Here is a 21,969-nt window from a genome sequence, read left to right as displayed (position 1 = left end):
AAAAAAAAAAAAAAAAAAAACACAGCTGTCTAGACCAAAGCTGAGCGAAAGCTTTTTTAGTGTAAAGCAAAGACAGTAAACATCTAGCTCTGGCCTGCAGACACATCTCAACTCTACAGACACTTAACAGCAAAAATGAGAGAAGAAGGGGGGGAAAAAAAACTGTAATAGAAATAAAAAACGAAAACACAGGTAATAGATTCGCCCTCCGGCTGACCGGCAACTCGCCTTCACGCAAGTACTCTACAACATTATTACTGATAAAAGCAAATCACACCGAACGTAGATGATATGAAAGTTCTCAGATTTGCCCGTGTTTGGTCAAGAAACCCTTACAAAAATATTGCAATCGTTTTGGACATGTTGTCATGGCGTGAAGTTATTATGAGCATTACCATCTTAAAACACCGTTGAACAATAATATCAGTGTATTGGAAAGTAAAGGCAGATGATGTTTGGCCAATATAATCAACCTATATCGACGTGCTATACTGTATTATCATAATCTGTCACCGGAGGAGGAAACTGTAAACATAACATTAAATATGAAAGTCAAGTTCAGACTCATTAAATGATTCGTGAACATCTTCAACATATGTCAGCACGCGTCTACGCCAATGAATCATTAAATTTACATTACACTTCTTAGATCAAATGAACTCTGGGTTTTCTTGTCAGAGCTGATTATTTTCCATATGCTATATATTCTGCTCACTTGATGCTTGATGTATATATGTACACAACAGGGTAAATGCATTTCGGTTCCATTCACACGCACTCAATAGCAAACAATAGTCGCACTAGAACCCTGGGACCGAATAAACCGAGATCTTATTAACATACCAATGCATTTACATGGCCATGGCATGTCTACGAATAGAATGGTGGTAATAAGGGTTTCTGTAGGTTTTATGAAGACTACATTTAAAACTATTTTTGAGACACAATAACTCAATCTGATCTCTAAAGAAGTAAATGCCTCGCATTGCTAATGCTTAGAAAGTGTTGCTCTTCACAGCTATTTTCTTTTTCTTGGTTTCACTGCAAACGTCTAAAGACTCCCAGATAGATACACCGGCTTGAAACAAAACTAAAGCCGAAATTAAGTGAGCCTAAGGTTAAAACAAGAGCAAATATCTGCCAATGTCAACTAAATTCACACTAAATCTCGTTCGCGCTCTCAGAAAACGAGACCTTCGACATTTAAAGCCACTGCTTTGTAAAATTGAGTGATTCTGCCCCGATTCAAGCCAATTTCACATTTCAGTTTCTCAAATTGCAAATGAATGCTTTCGATGCATTTTCAAGACCCGAAGAAAACCCGTAGCGTGGTTACACCTGAAACACGGTAATGCAGATGTTTCAACGTGTCCAATTCCCAACAACCTAGGGTGACACAGAAACGCATTTCCCGTCAGCCTGCAGCAACAACTCATTTTTAATTCGCCTCAAAGATAAGTTGAGACAGCGTTCGCTCACGAGCAGCTCACGCAAGCAGTTTAAAGGTGATGAGCAGGAAAACTAGTGTTTCTGACAAGGATGAGTGTAAGGCAGTGAAGATTAGCCACGGAGCTTATAATCCCCGTCATAAAGCAAACACATTTGGCCTCTGCTCAATCAACACGGTGATAAAACTAGCAGAATTATGGCTCGATACAATTATTCTGAACCAGTGGGAAAACCTAGCAAGCAGATAAGATAAGTTATAAAGGTGATATCAGATGCTAACACCGTGGTACTCTGACATACATTATTTACATTTCAAGCACTCTTAGATACTTCAAAGGTTGCTTATAATACTCGTTCAAAAAAAACATGGCAACCTCCGCGTCCAAAAAAACCATGACACAACCGTGGTACCACGACTAAATAAGCCATGGTAATACCACGGTACCTTTTGTCAGTGTGTGGTGCTTCTCTGAAGACGTGTGGCTGCTGAAGGTCGCGTTATATGGCGTCCTAGAGCGCGTTTGAAAGCAGTGATTCACTATAAATCCGCCGATACTCACACATCCCCTGACATTCATAACAGACTCGAGCTCTTCCACAGAGAACTGCAACTCCAGCATAAACAAACCAGCGCTGTTTTAAACACAGCCGGAGTGTTTATTGACTCCATAACCCGTGTATTTCCTCACTCCGGGTGGAGGGAGGGGGGGGATTTGTGGTGTAATCGAGTAAACTGGAACTCGTTGTTCGATTCGCCGCACCTAACGCGCGGTTCAAACGCATTGGTCCGCGTTGCTCTCAAGGAAATGACTCGCTAAGATGGTCAAAGCATGTGTGAGCCATGACAACCGAGCTAAGCTAACGGGCTAAAGCACCTCTAGTCTCCATCTGCACCAATAAAACACCACCCCCTACCCACACACACACACACCATACACACATACATGCGCACACACACACAAAAGAAATGCATTAATCCCAGCGCCACTTACCCCACACGCGAACCCCTATCCAGAGAATACTTATGTACATTCCATAGAGAAAGGTGGAAATGCCTCTGGATTCGCGTACGGAATTCCAAAAATGATCCCAAAGCAGTGCACTTTCCAACACATCCAGCAACTAGAGAAAGGGAAGGCCAGCAGCCATCACACTCCTAAAGATCCCGTTCAGAAATGGAAACACTGCCTTGAAACTGGCATCGCAGGATCTAAATCTCAAAGCGCTCTTCAAATACGTCTTTCTTAAACTCCAAGACGATAAATCCAACATCTCGACACGTCCATTTTCACGTATATTCATTCATTTTTCCCCCTTGAGTTGAATCCTGGATCCCTCGCTCCTTTCAGTAAGGGAGATACAATGTAACTAAAGGGCAGGAGGAGGAAGCGCCATGAAATCCAGGAGAACGATCCGCATGGATTGAACCCCACGCGCGCAGTGAGCGGTAAGACCCGGAAACCGGAGTCTCGCTCCATTCCGCCGCTGCCAGGCGTTCATCCTGAAACTTCCCACGTGTTTAAAAGCGTTGTGAGTCCAAGGCGTTTTTGGTGTCTTTTCTTGCTTTCCTCTAATCTCCAGATCCTGATTTAACGCGGTAACTCTTTATTTGTGTTCAACATGAAATGTTTGTATTTCAGACTTTCAGAAAGGTTAATTAAAAAGCAAATGAATGAAAACAGTTTGTGAAATATTTTCAAGTAGTTTACTTTTGGTGTCCTGTATGTTTTTGCCATTCGTTAAATTATTTATTTATTTAATTAATTATACATTCAGTGATTAAATTCTAATATTGATGATAGTATAGTATTTTAATGAATGACAAACTTACTTCAGAGTTGTAATCATGTAACCCTTTATCATATCCCATAATTCAATAACGAGCAGTCCAGATATGTTTATGTCAGATGAAACAGTCAAATAGATGAAAAATAGATCATTTGTTTTCACATATTCTAAGATAACATTTTAATAAATGTTAAAAAAAGAGTATACTTTGTGAAATTACAAAATTGACTAATATATATATATATATATATATATATATATATATATATATATATATATATATATATATATATATATATATATATATATATATATATATCAATGTTATTTTAGTATTGAGATGCAACATTATTGTACATTTTTATTTTATTTATGGTCTATAGTTTTTTTTTAATTTTTGTTATTTTACATAAACTAAATTCAAAATAAAAAAGTTTGGCTTGGCAGCTGAATGAAAAAAAAGGTACATTTATTTATTTGGTTGGTTGGTTAGTTCATTTTTTATCACCATCTACCCTGACGTCTGAACACAAAATGCTTTTTCTGAGAGGTGAAGCTCAAATTTGAACTGATAAAAGTGTGAGATGGTTATGCCCGAATTTACATTTAGGATGAACAGTTCCTTTAAAAGAGGAGGAGTTCTGTTATCAAACACATTTGTCAGTACAGCAATACTGCTTTTGCTTTCAGTTGGTACAAGATGACTGACAGCATTGCTTTTGACACGACTGAGAGGAATGATCACTTTTAAAGACAAAGGGCAGACACTTAGCACTTAACGACTCCTTTACTGTGCAGTGGACCGCCAAAACCGATGCATACCAGCATAATACAGAAAAAAAACACCTACATTCGATGCATCGTTTGATTTTTTAAAAAATGTAAAAATGCTATTCGTCGACGTGCGGGTAGCCTATTTCTCGTTCGCCGTTTCCACAGCTCAGTGAACATCGGAAAGCTTCTCTAAACAATGCTAGCTTCCAACCGGCTGATAACAGACAAGCGGCTCCAGGTTTCGTCATAAACTCAGCCGTGGGGAGAGATTTTTCACTCTATTTCTGGGTGCCTGGGTGGCAGCGTCGTGTCTATAGCCACAGGTATGCTCATTTGCACTTTCTTTTATTCAGGGTTAACAGAGTGAGGCCTGTCAAACAGTGGTAAGAGAAGGAAATGCCTGCAAGGAAAGTGCTGACTGAGAACAGGAAGACCTGCTGCTGACATTCCTTCTACAACCTAAGCCTCTTTTAAAATGCCCCCTCATTCAAATGCAAAAACATAAGCTTTTCATAAGATAATTAGCTCCTTCACACTTGAATCATGCTTTTAATAGCTCATACTGTTTGTTTAAACAAACGCAGGGAATTTGTTTCGACGCTCTACAACGCCGTCGTTTTATCGATAAACAGTTTTTATCGAAATCCTTCACGTCGGCCCCCGTGCACCGAAGCCCACCCGAGACCACGTCGCCGACGACGGCTCTGTGAAACTGAAATTTGGAAGCTCTACAACGCTCAGAAAATGTCTTTTGTACTTTGGCACAAAGGAGTACCCAGCACCCCATAGGTGGTTGAGATGACCGAGTTTGATTAGCTGCTCTCTAGCTTTAGGCAAGGGAGGGTTTTCAAAAGGTTTAATCTTAAACTCAAACAGTATTTCTATTTTGGACAATTAATTGCACGTTACAATATGACAGAAAAAAGAAGCAGAGCGTGGCTCTTATGAACACCTTCAAGTAAGGTCACATTTCAGCAAGAAAATATGTTCCGCATAAGTAACAATTACGCCTATTTGTACACTGTATTTTTCTGACAAACAATTATCTTCCTCAAACATTAGTAGACTACCATGAAATAAAAAAATACATAAATAAATATGCATTTTAATCTATTAAAGTAAAACTACTGATATGATACCTTGGAGTACCGTGCAAAAACACCAGTATGTTTCTTAATAAAATCTTAAATGTGCGAGAAAAACAACGAAGGGCCTAATACAGAACTTTGTGGCACTCCATACTTTACTTACATGATTTTCTGTGGAAAATAGATATATGGTTAGATTTTTCATCACTATGTTACATTAATGGTGACTTTTTTTCCCCGTATTGAAGGAATGGGAATTTGGTCAAAATGTACTTTTTATTTGAATTAATATTTTCGATGTATACGGAGAAATATTCACTCATAACGCATGAAAAGAAATAAAAACAAAGCAATTCCAGAAAAGTCTATATATATATATATATATATATATTCAACAGACTGCAGATGCTTCCTGATCATTTATCACGCTGATGTATTTACCCATGTTGAAATACGTAGAAAGACAGATGCCCCCTTTTGCACAAGAAGAGGAAAATGCATGCTCAATACACGGCAGGCTACTTTAATGCAGTTCCCATCATGCAATCTACCGTTAATGGAGCCAGTCATTTGCTCTTTCTGGTGCAGGGATGCTTGTGTCACAAAGAGGCCACTCAATCACTTTGAGAGCAGCAGGCCCAAAACCTGAGAGGCTCTGGCTTTGACAGCCATTGTGGCCCGAATAACAAGAGCAGCTCCAATATGAGCTCTCCAGCACAATTGCCTCTTTAGTAAGCAGAAAATTCCATGCTCAGCCAACCGGTTCAGGTTCAGACCGTCGGCTTTATGAGCTGGAAATCCAATTGAGATTAAAAGGGAGCTGGTTAATTATACAGCAGTATTATACGCAAAATAACCCAAAAGACTAAATGATAACAAATAAATTATAGTTTAACATGCTTTCCAACTGAAATGTATTAAAGAACCAGCACACGAGTAGTCTTCAGCCTTTTATTGCAAAAAAAGCAATAACATTTAATAAGGGAATGATTGCGCGTTTGCTGCGCTACTGATGTCACTATTAGTCCCAGTCGTCCCATATGCGACGTGGTGATTCCCGCCGTAGCATGACAAGGCCAACGCGAGGCTTCCACGGGGACTCTCTGTTGCTCGTCTCTTGACCGCCGTGGCTTTGTTCAGGTCACGCTGGCTGCATTAAACACTTCTTGGCACTTTGGTGGCTCTGGCTCTCCAGTTTCCCTGTGTGAGAGAACGGGAAGGGGCGAGGTTAATGGCGATTCAAGTCCCGGTGACCTTTTCAAAGCTCTCTGTCAAACAACGAAAAGCCGTCCTGCTGAGGTGAGGGCTGGGATCAGGAAGAGAGAATTTATGAATCTGTTTACACACCCATTCGCACTTCCAACACCTTTTTCACACTCTCTCATCGTACGTAGAGGGATTGCAGGGCTGTAAATGTCACACTAACACATGATTACTCGGGGACAGGTTTAAATCTAGATGATGCTTTCGCAGAAGAGTCCGTCTGTTGCATGAGAAGAGCAAGAAATTCTGGGAACGCTGATTCACAACCAACTAGCATCGAGAAGACAGCTCTATAATTTTCTTCCTAGAATGATGAGCAATGCAATTCATGCAATTTGTTACCGAGAAGACAGTAAAAAGTTGCACTGCTGTACACTGCAGTAGTACCATCTGTAGGGATGCCAATAGATTAAAATATCCCATCATGTCTAATCTTTTATTTATTTGTTTTCCATTTTTTAATCTGTCCAAATGTCTTTTCTCTCCAAATGCAGTTGTAATGCATTGTGTTAATCAATAATATGTAGTAAAGATGTTCAATAGATGCTGCAGCAGTTTTTGGCTAACTGTGTGTGTGCTCTGCAAAATGGCGCTACGGTGACGTTACGTGCGGAATTGTTGATTAAAGCCATTATTTTGGTTTCATTCTCGTCGAAGTGATGGCAGATGAAGTATTCAGACAATGTCTTTCAAATTTTTTTAAAACATGAAAGTGATTATGACTTGGCAGTCAATGGGACAATCACAAGCCTTTTCACCCAAAATATCTTAAACTGCGTTTCGAGGATGAACAAAGCTTTTACGGATTTGGAACGACGTGGGGGTAAGTGATTCATGTCAAAATTTTAATTTTGGGGTGGAGCAACCCTATATAACCCTAATAAATGGCTTGATAATAAATCATTTTTTTACAAAACCAAGAACTTAAAAGGATCAAAAAAATCTCAATTTCAAGCAGATGTGATCGTATGATCTGTGGGTCATTTGTTCGGTCAGATTCTTCAGGAGCGAGATTTTGTGACGTCTAATTCTGCATTACCGAGGCTAAGAGCTGCCTGCACGAGGCTCTGAGCAGTTTTCACTTCTGAAACTGGAGCCACTCAATCAATAGGAAAGGAGATGATGCTGATCTGGCTGGCATCAGCATCTCTATTCTGTGGGAAAGCGAAGACTTTCAATTCCACCCTTGATCTTAGCTGGCCGCTTTTTCAGATGATTTGGCAGCATTCAGCACAAGATGTACAGCGGTAGAATCTGTCAACCTCTGACTGCAAAATCTGGCTCACTTCAAACAGCTCATACTAATGAAAGCTGTTACCTGACCAAAATTTGAGTCACGTAACACGACATACACTAAAGCCAGCTTATCAGTTGTCTTTTTGTTTGACTCTAGGAAAGCAAAAACCTGCAAACAATCTTTCAGAACATGCATCTGAATGCTATTTCAAAGCAAGCTGTCACAACGCAGTAAGCAGAGAATTTCACACTGCCAAGACATGAATGAACAGATCAGATCAGGTCAACAAGAAAGAGAAAGAGTTCTTTATATTTTATAAAACACATCTTTTAAACGCAGAGTGAGCAATAAATGCATATTTAAAACCAGTCAAGACTTTTCCAGCATCGTGATCGAAAAATTTAAGAGATATATTAACATTATATATTCCATATAATTACAAAAACATGTCACAGCATAAACACATTTCAACAGTAGATGCAATTCTGGTTGTGTTGAGCTGCTGAGTCCCAGTTTTCTGCATTGGCTGGTAAGACAACATCTAAGAGCCCAGACATCGATCTGGCAAGATAATTTCCCATTGATTGCTCTGGTTGGGGGCTGCTGTGAAGCAGTTTATTACCCATACTGCAGCAAGGGAGCCAGCCCAATAATAGGCGCAGTGTGTCCGGAGCATTGCTGGAACTCCATCATCTAACAAACCTGGCTTTTCTCCAGCTGCCCACACTCAGATCAAGGACTGAACCCCAGAACTTATGCAATCTTTCCATTTTACAGGAGTACATATAGTCTTGAAAAAAAAGCCTCCCACATAAAACCCCACTGGTCTCATTCAAAGAACTGCCACAGTTTGTTCGAGATTTAAACATTTTTTGCAAGTAAATTGTAAAGCAAAACAACATACCAAATCAGAGTGCCATGTTCAATGTGAGTTTTAAAATTTTCATACAACTAAAGTAGAAATCGAGAAGTCACTAAAAAGTTCACAATAAATGCGGCTTATGCAACTTGTGCAATAATTCTTATATAAAGTCGGGTTTGTGAGAGAAAAAATACTGGAATTTAAATTGCTACACCCTAATAATCATGCAATTTAAGTATAGTGTACAACAAGGCTCCGTCTCTGGCCCTTTGTTGTTCACAGAGGTAATATTACAAGCAAACATGACATGCCAGCTTTTACTGATATGCTGATGAAACCCAGCTTTATAATTTCTCCGGGCCAAATGAAACATCAGCTAGCTGATTTTGTTAAAGTTGTAATTACTGGATGGCCCATAATTTTCTAGACAATTATGCAAAATTGTTATATTCTGGGAAACTGTCTCTTTAATCTCATTAAAGCCTTGATTACATTTAATGATGTTTCACTTAGGTGCTGACAGAAGACCTGAACAGCCAGGCATCCAATGGTATAACAAATGTTCAAGATGGATTTCATTGTTGGAGATGCCCAAAGGAAAAGCACAGGGGAAAACATTGTCTAGTTTTTGTTGTGTTCAATCATATTGGTTCCTGAAAAGGTTGTTTGTCTTGTAGCCATGGGCAGTAAAGGGTGGGTGGGTGAATGGGTGGAGGGACATCAACACATGCACTCAGTAGGGGTAATGAACAGACAGCTGGAGTCTAGCTGTGATCTAGCTCTAGAGGTATTATCCACGTTAGTGAGTAAAGACGAGCTTGTATAAATGACTAAAAGTAATAATGTAAAGACAGACAGTTTTTTTTGGTACTCTATATGCATTATTGTGCCAAGTGAAAGTCTAGGAAAACAAATCACTATTCAATTCAGGATCTGACAAACTCTGAAGGTCTCAATCATGGATAACGCAGAGCCGAGTGAAAGGAGAATCACATCACCGTCTGGGGAAATCCAGCTCATTTTTCCAATCTAACTCTAAGTACCTTAATGATTAGAGCATGTCATGAATGCTCACAGACACTTACAGCTCCCTCAGTGCAGTAAATTCAATGCACTCAAGTCTCCTGGAAGGAAGTGAGACTCTCAGCTGGTTTACTTGTGTAGAATTTACTGAACTACTATGTCCCTTGCTGCAGAATTGGACTAAAATGAAAGGTATAAATAGATCAACATTGAAAGTATGTTTTAAATCTGCTGGAAGAAGTTTATAATGTAACACTTGGTTTAAAAAAGGCAGCCAGAATTATGTGGACATCTTTTAGCTCAATGGTTTTTTTAAACAGTAAAATGTTTTTTTTTCATGTTAAAAATATATATATCTGGCAACATGTTGAACATTGTGGAAGATGATCAATTTAAAGTCTGCAAAGCTTTCTGTGGTGACAGAACCTGGCTATGAGGGCTAAAGCCGAGAGAAGAGCAAGTTTCATAAAATTCACAGCATTTTCCCCATTTTAGATGCAAACCCACACAGAGCCTAGGACAGGTATGCAGAGGAATCTCAGTGCTTGGTCTGTTGAAACAGGGACACACTGTGTTTACAGCACTTTCCCTAATATGCTGTGACATTAATCAATTCCACCTGCCACACAGAGTTTGGAGTTTGCCGAAACAGCCAGCTGAGGATGGGAATTTTCCAGACACATGAAGAGTAAGACAAAGAAAAGACACTGATGAAAAGAAAGACACAACTCAGTCCTGTGAGCTGCCAGGGAGCTCCAGACCAAGAGAAAAATCTTCCAGCCACCAGGGTCGCCCATACTAATGGGCCAAACAGAGAAAACAGATTAATCCTGCAGCCATTAATAATTCCTGCAACTGTTCCCTCCGAGGCAATTAATCACCTCCCCTCTCTGTCAGCGCAAGAGCCTGGGGCTAAGCAAAGATCCAGGGCTACTGCTGAAGCCTTGACTAAACTCATTCTCAATCACAGCCATACTCATTCCGATCCCTAAAGCAATGTAGACACAGAAGTAGAATCTACCCAGATGTACAAAATGTACAAAAAGGACAATTGCAAAAACATATCTATCCATCTATCTATGAAAATCATGGAAGTAATGTATGGTATATATGGTACCAATATATGGTACCGCCATAGTACAGATCTTTAGACTCTTGTCAAAAGATTATAGTTAGGCATCAGTAATGTTTCGACCCTACAATGTTATACACAACGGTAGCTCTCACATGTTGACAAACTACCATTCTATTTACATAGGAACAAAGGCTAACAATGCTCAAAAACATTATAAACAATACCACGGTTTTAACAAGTCACAGACACCACTGTATATTTTATTAAAGCTGTCCCTTATTAGGACAATCCTAAATCAAAACTACACGAGGTGAGAAAATCTCACAAATATGTTGTTGACAGTAACTCACTAAAGCCTCTGGAAGAGAGATCAGGCAGATTCTCTGAGCAAACAGTGTAGCACAATTAGTCACAGAGCTCTTTACATGAGATATGATGGCTCCATTATCATTCATTAATGAGAAACACTTGAGTACATGACCGCTCCCCCACACTCAAACACTGCTGAGCTCTCTGTTCCACTTCTCTCCTGTGAGGGGGAGGCAGGGCAAGAAAATCTTCATTAGCAGAGCAGCGGCAAAAGAAAGCGGATGAGAGAAAGGAGGAGAGAGAAACAGAAGGGGGGAATAAATTGAGGCTGATCTGGTGCTCTGTTTTTTTTGAGGCGCTGAGATTTGCATATATGTGCAGCAGTGCAGAGGGAGAAATGTGTCAGCACTGACAGCTTCCTGAGAATCTTTAAGCTTGATGTGGGCGCCTCTCTTTCTCTCTTAGAGACTGCAGGAGCCCTGCTAACAGCCGCTCGGGGGTCAGGACCAGTGCCTTTGTGCTGAGCCCTCCTATGGCAACCCAGCAAAGCATGTTTAACGGTCAGCTCAAGTGCAAAGCTGCTCTCTGGGGGGAGGGAGAGTTGAACCTTCCCTGCTGCAAGGGCAAATGGAAACGTGTGTGTGTGTGTGTGGGCTGGCACAGAGCTATACTAAGTGAGAACAAATGAAGACGATAAGGCATAGGCAAAACTACATACTGTTCATACATTAGTTAGGGTAGATTAATATTTAATTTGACGTGAGGCCAATCTATCAACCGTGACTATAACAGACTATGGTGGACAGTGTTTGGTCATTGGAAAAAAAAAACAGCTTAGACATGCACTATGCTGGTCCTGATTGGCTTATTCGGGTTTGGTGGTAGTGGACCAACATAATCATTGGTTGTTAACGTTGGTTGTTAAAGGTGGTCAACCAACATACATTCTTAAAAGAAACATTGTTGAGTGTGAAGAATAATCTAAAGAACTCTTTTCAACTATTAAAAACCATGGATGTTCTTCATGGATCCATGGAAGCCAATTAAAAAACTGGTTTACCGCTTTTTAATCCCTTCAGCTGATCTCCAGGTCCAGAGATAGCACTTTTAGCATAGCTTAGCATATATCATTGACTCTAACTAGACCAGAAGCATCTCGTTTAAAAAAATGACCAAAGAGTTTCAATATTTTTCCTATTTAAAATGGACTCTTCTGTAGTTTCATCGTGTACTATGCCCAAAGGAAAATAAAAAAAACTTTCTGGCTTAATCAAGGAACTGGAAAATAGTCCCCTGCTCGCAAGACACGCTCCTTGTGCTAGCAAGTAGGTCTGGCCGTTTTCAGGCGCTGCGTGATATCACTGCAAAAATGGTAAAACTAAACTTTTTAACTCTGGGGGAGTTGGAGAATGAGCCTATTTTCAAAAAAAGTGGAGTGTTCTTTTAAGAGCATAAAAGATGGTTGTGATCTATGCGTTGAAGCTAGTTAAGAAGCTTTGTGGGGACAGCAATCATGTCAGGCTGCAGCTAGCAAATAAGGACTCTCAAGATGAGTCACAGAGTTTTGGGGGTTGGGTTGGTCATCAGGCCCCTCCATAGAGCCTGACCTGACATCAGCACAGCAGTCTCTCACGCACGTGATTTGGTGATTCTGCTGGTCTTTTCAGCAGGGCAGGGATCCAAACCTTTCCCCAAAATAACAGTGAGAGCAGACAAGCTTGGTATTCATCAGCAGAGGCACTCCTATACCAGTCTCATGAGATATGGCCAAGCGCGCACAAAGCCTCTTGCAAACACATGGATCTAAACCCATCATCGTGCATGCAAAATCCATCATGGTTTGTGCTCTGTTACAGTTTGAGACGTCAGAGAGAATGGCTCTCTGGGAGAAATCATCCCCACTAACTACCAGGGGTCCTCTTCTTGTTGGCACGAGTGAGTAACAAATCAAAAACCAGCAGGAGAGGTTTTTCCGAACACTTCTCCAACTGTTCATCTTCCTGCAGTAATTTCTGTTGAGCATGAAAAACGACGGTAAAATAAACATCACTACACAGATTTTGCACTAGAAGGTAATAAACTAGATTTTTACAGTTACTCGGGTAGTGTTCGACCGTGCAATATTACGCCATTACGTTGTTGTGGGTGGTTTTTAGCACACTGCTATACAGTTGCTACAGCATTCAGCATATCGCTAGAGTGTTCTGCATGATTCTTATAGTGTGGTACTATGCTGCTGCTATGGTGTTTGCTTACACACTTCTTCTCAACAAGGCATCTGATTTAAGGCATACATTCACGTCTGTACTACAAACAGTATGAGTTACGAACCAAAGTTTAACACTTAGATCTAAGGATATGAACAAACCCCTAATCCCCCATAAGAGCAATAGCAATGGTCCTGCTTGCCCTAGAAAACACCACTAATTAAGTTAACAGCGAGCACTTGAACAATCAATTACCTGCAGTGTAATGGCAAGAAATCGCATTGTAGTGCCTGTTAAAGACTATAGCTCCTTTGATAAGACCTTGAGAAAGGTAACATAAGCAGTATTTATAGCCCTTCCTTGTGGGCTGAGCACAGAGCAGGGGTAGGACAGGAAGCAGTTAATGGTGTGCTTGTGCTGGCTCTTTGGCATGCTGGAGGGAGAGTGACATTGATCCACCAGCTCCCGTCCATCCGTCTCCCTGACAGAGGTAACAGGATTGTTAATAAAAATGGAAATTGAGCTGCACTACCCCCTCACACACACACACACACACACACACACACACTTTTTCTCTGTCTCTGACCGTATCCAGGGCTCGCGCTCAGCTGGCTTGCTCTGCCTGACATCTCCCTGCAGAGGCTAAGCACTGGTTGCACTCACCGCCATGGCTCTGCCTCTATTTAAGCACGAGCCAGAGAGCAAACACACACACACACTGAGCTATATTACCTGGCAGTGGGGGAGGAAAACTGATAAACAGTTGGTTGTCACGACATACATTAAAACATTTAAGGTTAACAATTCAATATAGCAGGAAAATGACTCACAACTCAATTACGCTTCACTAACACTATATAGGGTTAAAATCAGAAGAGAAATAAGGGTTGTTGTTGTTTTTTTTAAATGGCTGATGCTGATATCCAGAAAGGATTAGTAGATTAGTACAAAAACACCAGGTCCAAAAACTGAAACCACTAGTGACACTGCTTCTATTTTCCATCTATCTATATTTTGGTGGAAAGTAGAAAGCAATGGGCTTAAAAGCTTTTCAAAAAGCAGCAAATTACCAATGCGGATCCATTTCTTTCAGGAGTGTATTTGAGAATACAGTCAGTCACTTGGCAAACCACAGCACTTAAAATGCAAAACATAGTGTTGTCTGTTTATATATAGCCTACAGTTATAGAGGTAAGTTATTTTGCCATCAATTGTGATTTTTTTTTTTAGGAATGCACAATATATATGTGACATTATTGATGTAGTCATACATTTTTAAGCATATTTGTCCTTTAAAAAAAAAAACACAGATGCCAACCAATATACCATTAAACAGGTAAAGATTTCTACATCTAATAGTCAATTTATTATTGCACAACCCAAAAAAGTGTTTAAACATCTCAGTTTTAATATTTCTTTTATTCTCATTTCTACACTCTCAGTCTTCTAAATTTCTGTTTCATTCATTTTGAAAATTTGGCATTCATGGCGTCAGATGCTGAAAAACATTAAAATCTCAAATCTGCATGAGTACAAATAGGAAAAATTAAAACAAACCTCTAGAGCCACTTTACCGATGTTTTATTTACCACAAAAACGTTTTTAACTGTTTTATATGATAATATCTTTAAACTATGTCCATTTGGTATGCAAACGTATCAAATTAATTTCCTATTTCCATTAAACTTGCAGAGTTTTGTTCATGATTTTTAATGATTAGATATCAAGCAGTTTGGACTGGGCTAACTGGACATAAACTGCAAACAACACCGGAATCGCTCCTATCGCCTTTTTAAAAATAAGCTTTACTATACAATTAAAGTAATAGTTTACCCAAAAATTTATATTACGGCATATTTTTCTCACCTCCAAGCCATTCTAGGTGTATATGACTTTCTTCTCTCTCTCTCTCTCTCTCTCTTTTATATATTTATTCTGGCTCTTCCAAGCTTGGTAATACTCATGGATAGCGAACATTATTTTGAAGCTCCGTAAATCAAATATATCTGCTGTACTATATATCAAATATAGTACTGTGACATAAAACTAACCTATGCGCCTTCAGTGGGGTTATCACATACGTCGGTTGCTAAAAGTGAGTTATTTAGTTTATATTTTTAAAACTAGAAATATTGTTGCTACAAAAACCCATCAACAACATCGTAATTGTAGTTTTAACAGTTTTAAAAATGTTCTGCGCTAAATAATACATCTAAATGCCACTTCAGGTACAGCCGTGCGACTCAAAAAAACAATGCAAATGTATTCCACAACTTGGAGATAACTTAAAGATTATAAATGAGCTACCAGTATAAGCCAGGCAAAAAAGAACAAGTTATGCTTGTAGTTTAAAAGCACTATTAACTCAAAGCACAGAAAAGCAGCAAAGGATGATATATATATTGGCTGCTTGTTTATGAGGGTGAGATCAAGGATAGATGATTTTAGCCCACGGAGCCAGTCTAAATGTGGACTCGCACAGAAACTGGGTCAATTTGGCTCCCCAAAGGCTGTGCGCACAGACAGTGGAATTAAACGCTCTTGGTAATCATCAAAATGGGTTCCCGGGTTGGAAGGTTATGTGTTGGGTGTTAAGGAATTGACTGGCACGGTAACTGTGGACACAGTACAGAGATAGAAGCCGATGGAGTATATTCCAGAAGCTCAGCTGGTTCGCCGGAGTGCAGGGAAGAATAAACAGAGTGTCGTGAGGCAGAAAGAGCTCAGCAGACTGAGTGCTGCCTCATTGAGCAGCCCTGGAAACCTGCCAGTCTAACGCCACAAAGCATTAATACACACAGAGTCCATCGGAGAAGTGTATCGCACACCTCTACACAGCCACTGCTTTTACAAGTAAATGTGTCAGAAGCACTTATGAGTGCACTCTGTGATGTATGGTTTCTTTTTAGACACACAGAGCCACGGAAGCACAAAAACAATCACAATTTTGTCTAGTTTTTTAGCAAAAATGTCGGCCAGTTGAAATATCTAAATGCTGAAAATATCTAAATCGTCCTTGAATTTATTATTTGGCTGGAAATGGCTTTTTGCCATTTAAGCATAAATCTAACAAATCAAGTGGGGCTTATGCATGAAACAAACCAAAAAAAAATGTAAATTACATTCCCCAAAAAACATTTTTACCACCATTTCATACACTAGCTTAATGGATTGCGCTGCCTTCTTGAGCATCAACAATTGGCAACTTTGTAATAGATGTGTAGTAGTCCCTGAATTATCCTTAGTGTGAAAAGATGGATTTCAAAATCGTTTACTTACTTCTGGAAAGGGTTAAAATATGCAGAAGAAAACCAACCTAGAGAATTTCTCTGAAGAATAGTGGGCAGCTTCACTGCTCAGAACAAACAAGTGACTCATGAACAAAATAAAAAAAAAGTGTTGAAATTATTAACACAATTAATTATATATATACGTCTATATATACACGTCATTTTAAATTAGTGCTGTCAAATGATTAATTGTGATTGATCGCACCCAAATAAAAGTTTTTAAATTTACATAATGCATGTTTGTTTACTGTGCATATTTATTATGTACATACATGTATATATTTACCGCAAATATGTTACGTTTACATATGAAATATATTTATATATGAATTTCATTATAGCAATATAAATACATGCAAATATTTTCTAAATATCCACTGCATTTACGTATAAATATACACAGCGCGCACACATATATTATGATGCGATTAATCATGATTAATCGTTTAACAGCACTATTTTAAATATCTAAATAATTATACCTAAACATATCTATAATGCGTTTGGAATTTTCCCAGCAGTTATTTTTCTCTTTCCTTCTTCCACCGATTCCTTGCCGTTCACACCACTTAACGAGAAATATTAGGAGCATTAATAAAATGGGAAATAAAATTGAAAATGAGGAAATTAAACGGACAGTAAACGCCAATTCACATTCATAAGGGTGAAATGGGATTATATGACAACATCAGGCATGTCAGAGATCCTCGCTGGTGCTTCCTCAAGACTCTTCAAGAAAAAAAACGTAAAATTCCAAGAGTGTGAATCTTATAGCCGGTGAACACAAAGCCCGTGGGGACCCAGTATAAACATGAACACTCAGGGCCTCTTCAGCTCTCAGAGAACTAGTCCATACATGGGGAGACAGGAGCGAGGGCCCCTCCCCCACTCGCTGCACACCACAAAGACGACGGAGCTGGCTGCTACGTAGGGGGTGAGCAGATCAGACTGCAGATTATCCTGCTGAGAGAGGTCTGGGCTCAGCCGAGGTGGCTACAGACAGCTCTCTGAGTGTAAATACACTTCTTTCAAAAGCACAACAATAAGCTCAACAAGAGCTATGGAGATTAAAACAAGCTCAACACAAAGCCGGGGCTAGCTGTGGGAAGCACTGAAATGTAAAACAAAGAGTCATTCTAAGCGCTGTGTGATTTCGCCATGGTTTTTATCAGCACACTTTCAAGGGCACTGGCACAAAATATTGTAGATAAGATAAAGATCTGATAATTACCATGAGGAAGTGTGTGTTTGTGTGTAACCTTAGTAATCAAGACAGCCTCGTCCCTGTAGAGCACACTGGGAAACATCAATAGGAAATGACTCTAATTATCAAATGATCTTTCTCTAACAGTGAAACAGTTGCGATGCAGTTATTAAATTGTAAATCGCTAATCGTGGGCTCCAAGAACTAATTTTAAACTGCAATTATGATGTTTGTTAAAACAAACAAAAATGACTTCTTTGTCTTTTTAAATGTTATCTTTGTAGCCGCATTAACGTTCAGTTATACATTGCAGATTTAAACGTTAACGGGGTTTAACTGCATGGAGATTATTGGTATACAATTTTAAAACCTCAAGCATACTAAGATGAGGATGACATTAAAGACTGGGAAGTGTTATTTTGAAAAAGTGCATATTTTAATGTCTCATAGACTGCCATTGAAAGTGCATTACTATAAAATTTTACATTTGTTTTTAAGCACAGAGTAATCATAATTTGCAATCTAATTAAAAAAGTGCTGCTCTATGATATTTTTTCATGCCAGCTGCAACATATCAGTCATAATTTCTTGGAGGTTGATTCCCCCCACCCAAAACAAACAAATATTAAACATTTTTGGTCATGTTTCCAGAAAAGTACACATGCAAGCTGTCAATACCAGAGTACAAGCAACTTAAAGGTCATAGTGGAAACAAACAACTGAAGCATAATGATAGTGTGTTTGAAGCCAGGAAAAAACACTGTCTGAATGGCTAAATAGTTCAGGGCCAACATGTGTCTGATGATTTTTCAGCGGTGATCTACTTTCTTTTGTTATTTTGTTCTGATGCTATAGCCCTTAATGTGTTTAAAACAGGAAATCCAGCTTGAAGGTGAACAGCTGATGCACTGCAGTAGAGAAGCAGCAGCTTTTCCCTCCAGAGACAAGCATGAGTGCGTTTCCAAATATAACCAAAAAGCTCTCTAATTACTGCAGTCACGATCTGGGGCTGGATCTTCAGTTCAAAACACCGTTTGATTGCTTAACAAGGACATCTTTTCAGTCTCCTCTGCCACGCTTCAATTATGAGTCTGATTCAAATGGAAAAGCACGTCCAGTAGCTTTCAAGTGCTGGAGAAATTCTACCAGACAGTTTGAAAAAAGGATTTCTCTTTGATTGTGAAAGCCCAATTAGAGCTAGGGAATGCCTGCCATGCCGGCCTTGTTTGCAGCAGCCTTTTGGGGAAATTCCAGCCATATCTCAAGGCTCTCAAAGCAACACATTCCTCTTTCAGCTCAGGCAGTGGCTGCTGTCCAGGTAAAAGAGAGATAGTAAACATTAAAGATGACTAACGCCAGTGGTGACTCTTTTTCCAGCTCCCCCAAATGATGCCGAAATGGTTTCACAGTGACAACCGCGACATTCAGTGACTTTTAAGCAAGCTTTAATAATCGGCTATGCATCCAAAAAAAACGAACAAGAATATTAAATATTTTAAACAGACAGGACGTGACAGTTTTCAGTCAAAAACTCATTTTTCCATCTACACCTAAAGAGAAATATGGAATTGCTGTGGTTGGTTAGAACTAAAACAAATTTGAACATGAAAGTCATAATTACACAAGATGGGAAAATTGTATGAAAACAAAAACATAAGATCCAAGCCTGAACCTAACCAGTTATAGTTACAGTTATACTAGAGTGTGTGTGTGTGTGTGTGTGTGCGCGTGTCCTAAAAGTCTTTAGAATACAGTGTCAATGGACTACTATTAAAATACATGTATGCTTTTCTTTGATTTCTTTTTGAAACCTTAAATCTTTAGTCTCATTCATTGTTAAAATTCTAGTACATTCTTAATATTGTCCTTTTGTGAAATGGTTGCCCTGGTAACATTCAGGTCTTAAATTTCAACAGTAGTCATTATATCGCATTCCTGTAACCTAGAAAGTTGCTTGCTCATTGTTGCTTGGGACAAAAATGAATTCTAACAGGGATAATTTATTTTCTGAATGTTTTATCCAAGTTAGCAGAAGGGCCAGCTGCTCAGAGATAAGTGCACATAATGACAGGAATATGTAGAAAATTGCTGGGTAATAATAGATTGTGTAGAACTTAAGCAGGCAAAGCCCAACTTACTAAGGTGTGAAAAATTGTCAGTGCATGACTTCAGGGTCAAACACGGTTGTGCACAGACATTTTAAGGGGCAGTGGCCCAAAAAAAGGGTCACCCCTAGCCGATTTCAAATATACAATCTACAATTTAACCCATTACAACACATCATGGGATTATCCACTACACACACACACACACTTTTACAAACATGTATCACTCAACTGAAATTGAAGTATACAAATGACTTATTTTTGAAGGGTACATCTAAACTACAGAACAATAAAATTCCAAAATGACATCATATTTCTGCTTCATAAATGTCTATTGCAAAAGATCATGTTGATAAATTTATATCTCTCTTTAATGAAACTCCAGATGGTGCAGACTAACAGGTCCTTGATGCAATCTGGTAGCTAACATTTAAATAGTTTGTCTCTGCCTGCTGTAAGCAGGTCTTGCAGCATGTTATCAGAAACCCTCCACCTCCCCTAGCACCACCTGTCTAGATCTGCTAATGGTGTTTTCCTGTATGCCATTCCCAACAGCAGCATAGCAGAATAGTCCACCAAAACTAAAACATTGTCATATCCATTACACGTTAACAGCTAACTAAGAATATATTATGACAGAAATATATTTATAGTCTTTTTTTTTGTTGTTGCAGTGCACAGATAATTCTATAACCACATCAAAGTCAAAGCAAAACACCATCTACAAAAGCAAACTCTGTCGTGAAGTAGTTTCTGCAGATAGGTTTCAATGTAAAATACATGTCGACACGAAGCCCACAATGTAGTGAAATCCACTTATGCTGTAACCTACACTGCTTGTTAAAGGGGCACCTCAGCCACGTCCCTGGGGTCGAAGCCCCGGCTAGACTCGATTTCAGAGTAATGAGCACATAAGCCAAGAAAATCGATCCAAGCATGCTAACATCATTGAGATCATCAATCAGGCAAACTGGACTGTTTGAATATCAACACTTAGAAAAGGGCATTAAGAAAAAGTACTAGAATTCCTTGTTGGTGTTATTTGGCACAAAATGTCAAATTTAACCATCTCATTTGGAATGAAGCAAAAAGGCATTTTTATTTATATTAAGTTTCAAAGAGTGTTTGACTGTACACTGGGTGGCAGTTAGAACACCCAAACATGAATCTACATATTCTACCAATTTCCATGTTGGAGCTTGTCAACAAAACTAAAAGCATGTTTTCTGTACATAATACAGAGCTGCTGCTTTTGGCAGGTCGATGCAAGGGAGTGACTCTCACTGCATGCTGAGTGCACTTGCAGCAGTAGCCAGGGCACCTAGCCTACATATGGTGGGGAATGTGTTAATGCAATATTCATGGCGAGCAGAGCACAACACAGCATTGAGGACTCTCTGAAGTCCCTTTCACACTCAACAGAACAGAAATGTAGAGTGAGGTAAAGCCATGTGTGATGCACCAATGCTCTGGCCTTTCACATGAACACCAGCAAGCTTTATTACAGCTGTGACCTCTGACCGCTAAGCAAATGTGTAACTATTTGTCACCGAATTTCTTAGACAGATTCGCGGTATAGAGATACTGAAGTTAATTGAGAGCTACGGCATAGCAACATAAGCATACATCTAACATAACAATAAATATTCAAAGCAATTCTGTTTGTTTTACACTAATCTGTTTAGACAAGTCAAATGTTTCTTTACAACAATCTACAACCGTGTACATCAAGCCGTGTTGACCTATACTGTACTTCTCAAGTTAGATTTGCACAATGAGTAAATGGTCAAGGGATAACCCAGTCTTTGTTTTTAAGCCACTTAAGGGGTAATGCAGCATGAAGAGGGAAACACCCACTGATTTGAAGTGGTTACAACAAAGCTTTCATTTAAGGTGTTGTGCTTGGCAACCTAGTATGTAAGGCATGTTGTGATAGGGCTGTGCAGAGCAAGGAAAAACAATGGAAAACAGTTGTAGATAGTGTCTTGCACAACTCGAATTCAATATATTTCACACATATCCAATGCATCCAATCCAACTCTACAGCACTGAGCTAATCCATTTGTCATTTGGTAGAAGTTACTTGAATTAGGAAAATGCCAGAATGTACAAACTGCACAACATGGCCTCAACCTTAAAAAGCCATTAGGAAAATGGCTTCATTTAAAAGGAGAATGACCCAAACTAAATACAGCTTCACTTGCAACAGAAATCTAATTTAAGCCTACTATAATGTATTGATTTGAAACTCAAGAAACACTTGATGGTCCTAAGTGGTTAATTTTCCTATTAAAC

General features: G+C 39.2%; 2 protein-coding genes across 4 annotated transcripts in view; both read right to left on the bottom strand.

Annotated features, from left to right (window-relative positions):
* Positions 1–2,980, bottom strand: part of znf609b (zinc finger protein 609b) — a 40,694-nt gene extending 37,714 nt beyond the window's left edge. Inside the window, exon 1 of one of the 3 annotated variants that reach the window (XM_043244673.1) lies at positions 2,442–2,980. The gene's annotated coding sequence lies outside the window, so the exon portion shown is untranslated. Of the gene's footprint in view, positions 1–2,009; positions 2,344–2,441 lie in introns of those variants that run through there. The other 2 variants (XM_043244675.1, XM_043244674.1) reach the window with 2 other exon arrangements.
* A 3,056-nt stretch (positions 2,981–6,036) lies between these two features.
* The window catches only part of trip4 (thyroid hormone receptor interactor 4), a 53,616-nt gene continuing 37,683 nt past the window's right edge, over positions 6,037–21,969 (bottom strand). Inside the window, exon 13 of the mRNA XM_043244558.1 lies at positions 6,037–6,299. Within this exon, the coding sequence (XP_043100493.1) occupies positions 6,241–6,299 (59 nt within the window). The 3' untranslated portion in view covers positions 6,037–6,240. The remainder of the gene's footprint in view (positions 6,300–21,969) is intronic.

The sequence above is a fragment of the Puntigrus tetrazona genome, chromosome 7 (genome assembly GCF_018831695.1).
Source record: "Puntigrus tetrazona isolate hp1 chromosome 7, ASM1883169v1, whole genome shotgun sequence".
NCBI lineage: Eukaryota > Metazoa > Chordata > Actinopteri > Cypriniformes > Cyprinidae > Puntigrus > Puntigrus tetrazona.
Note: the sequence above shows the minus strand (reverse complement) of the source record. Positions and strands in the feature narration are given on the sequence as shown.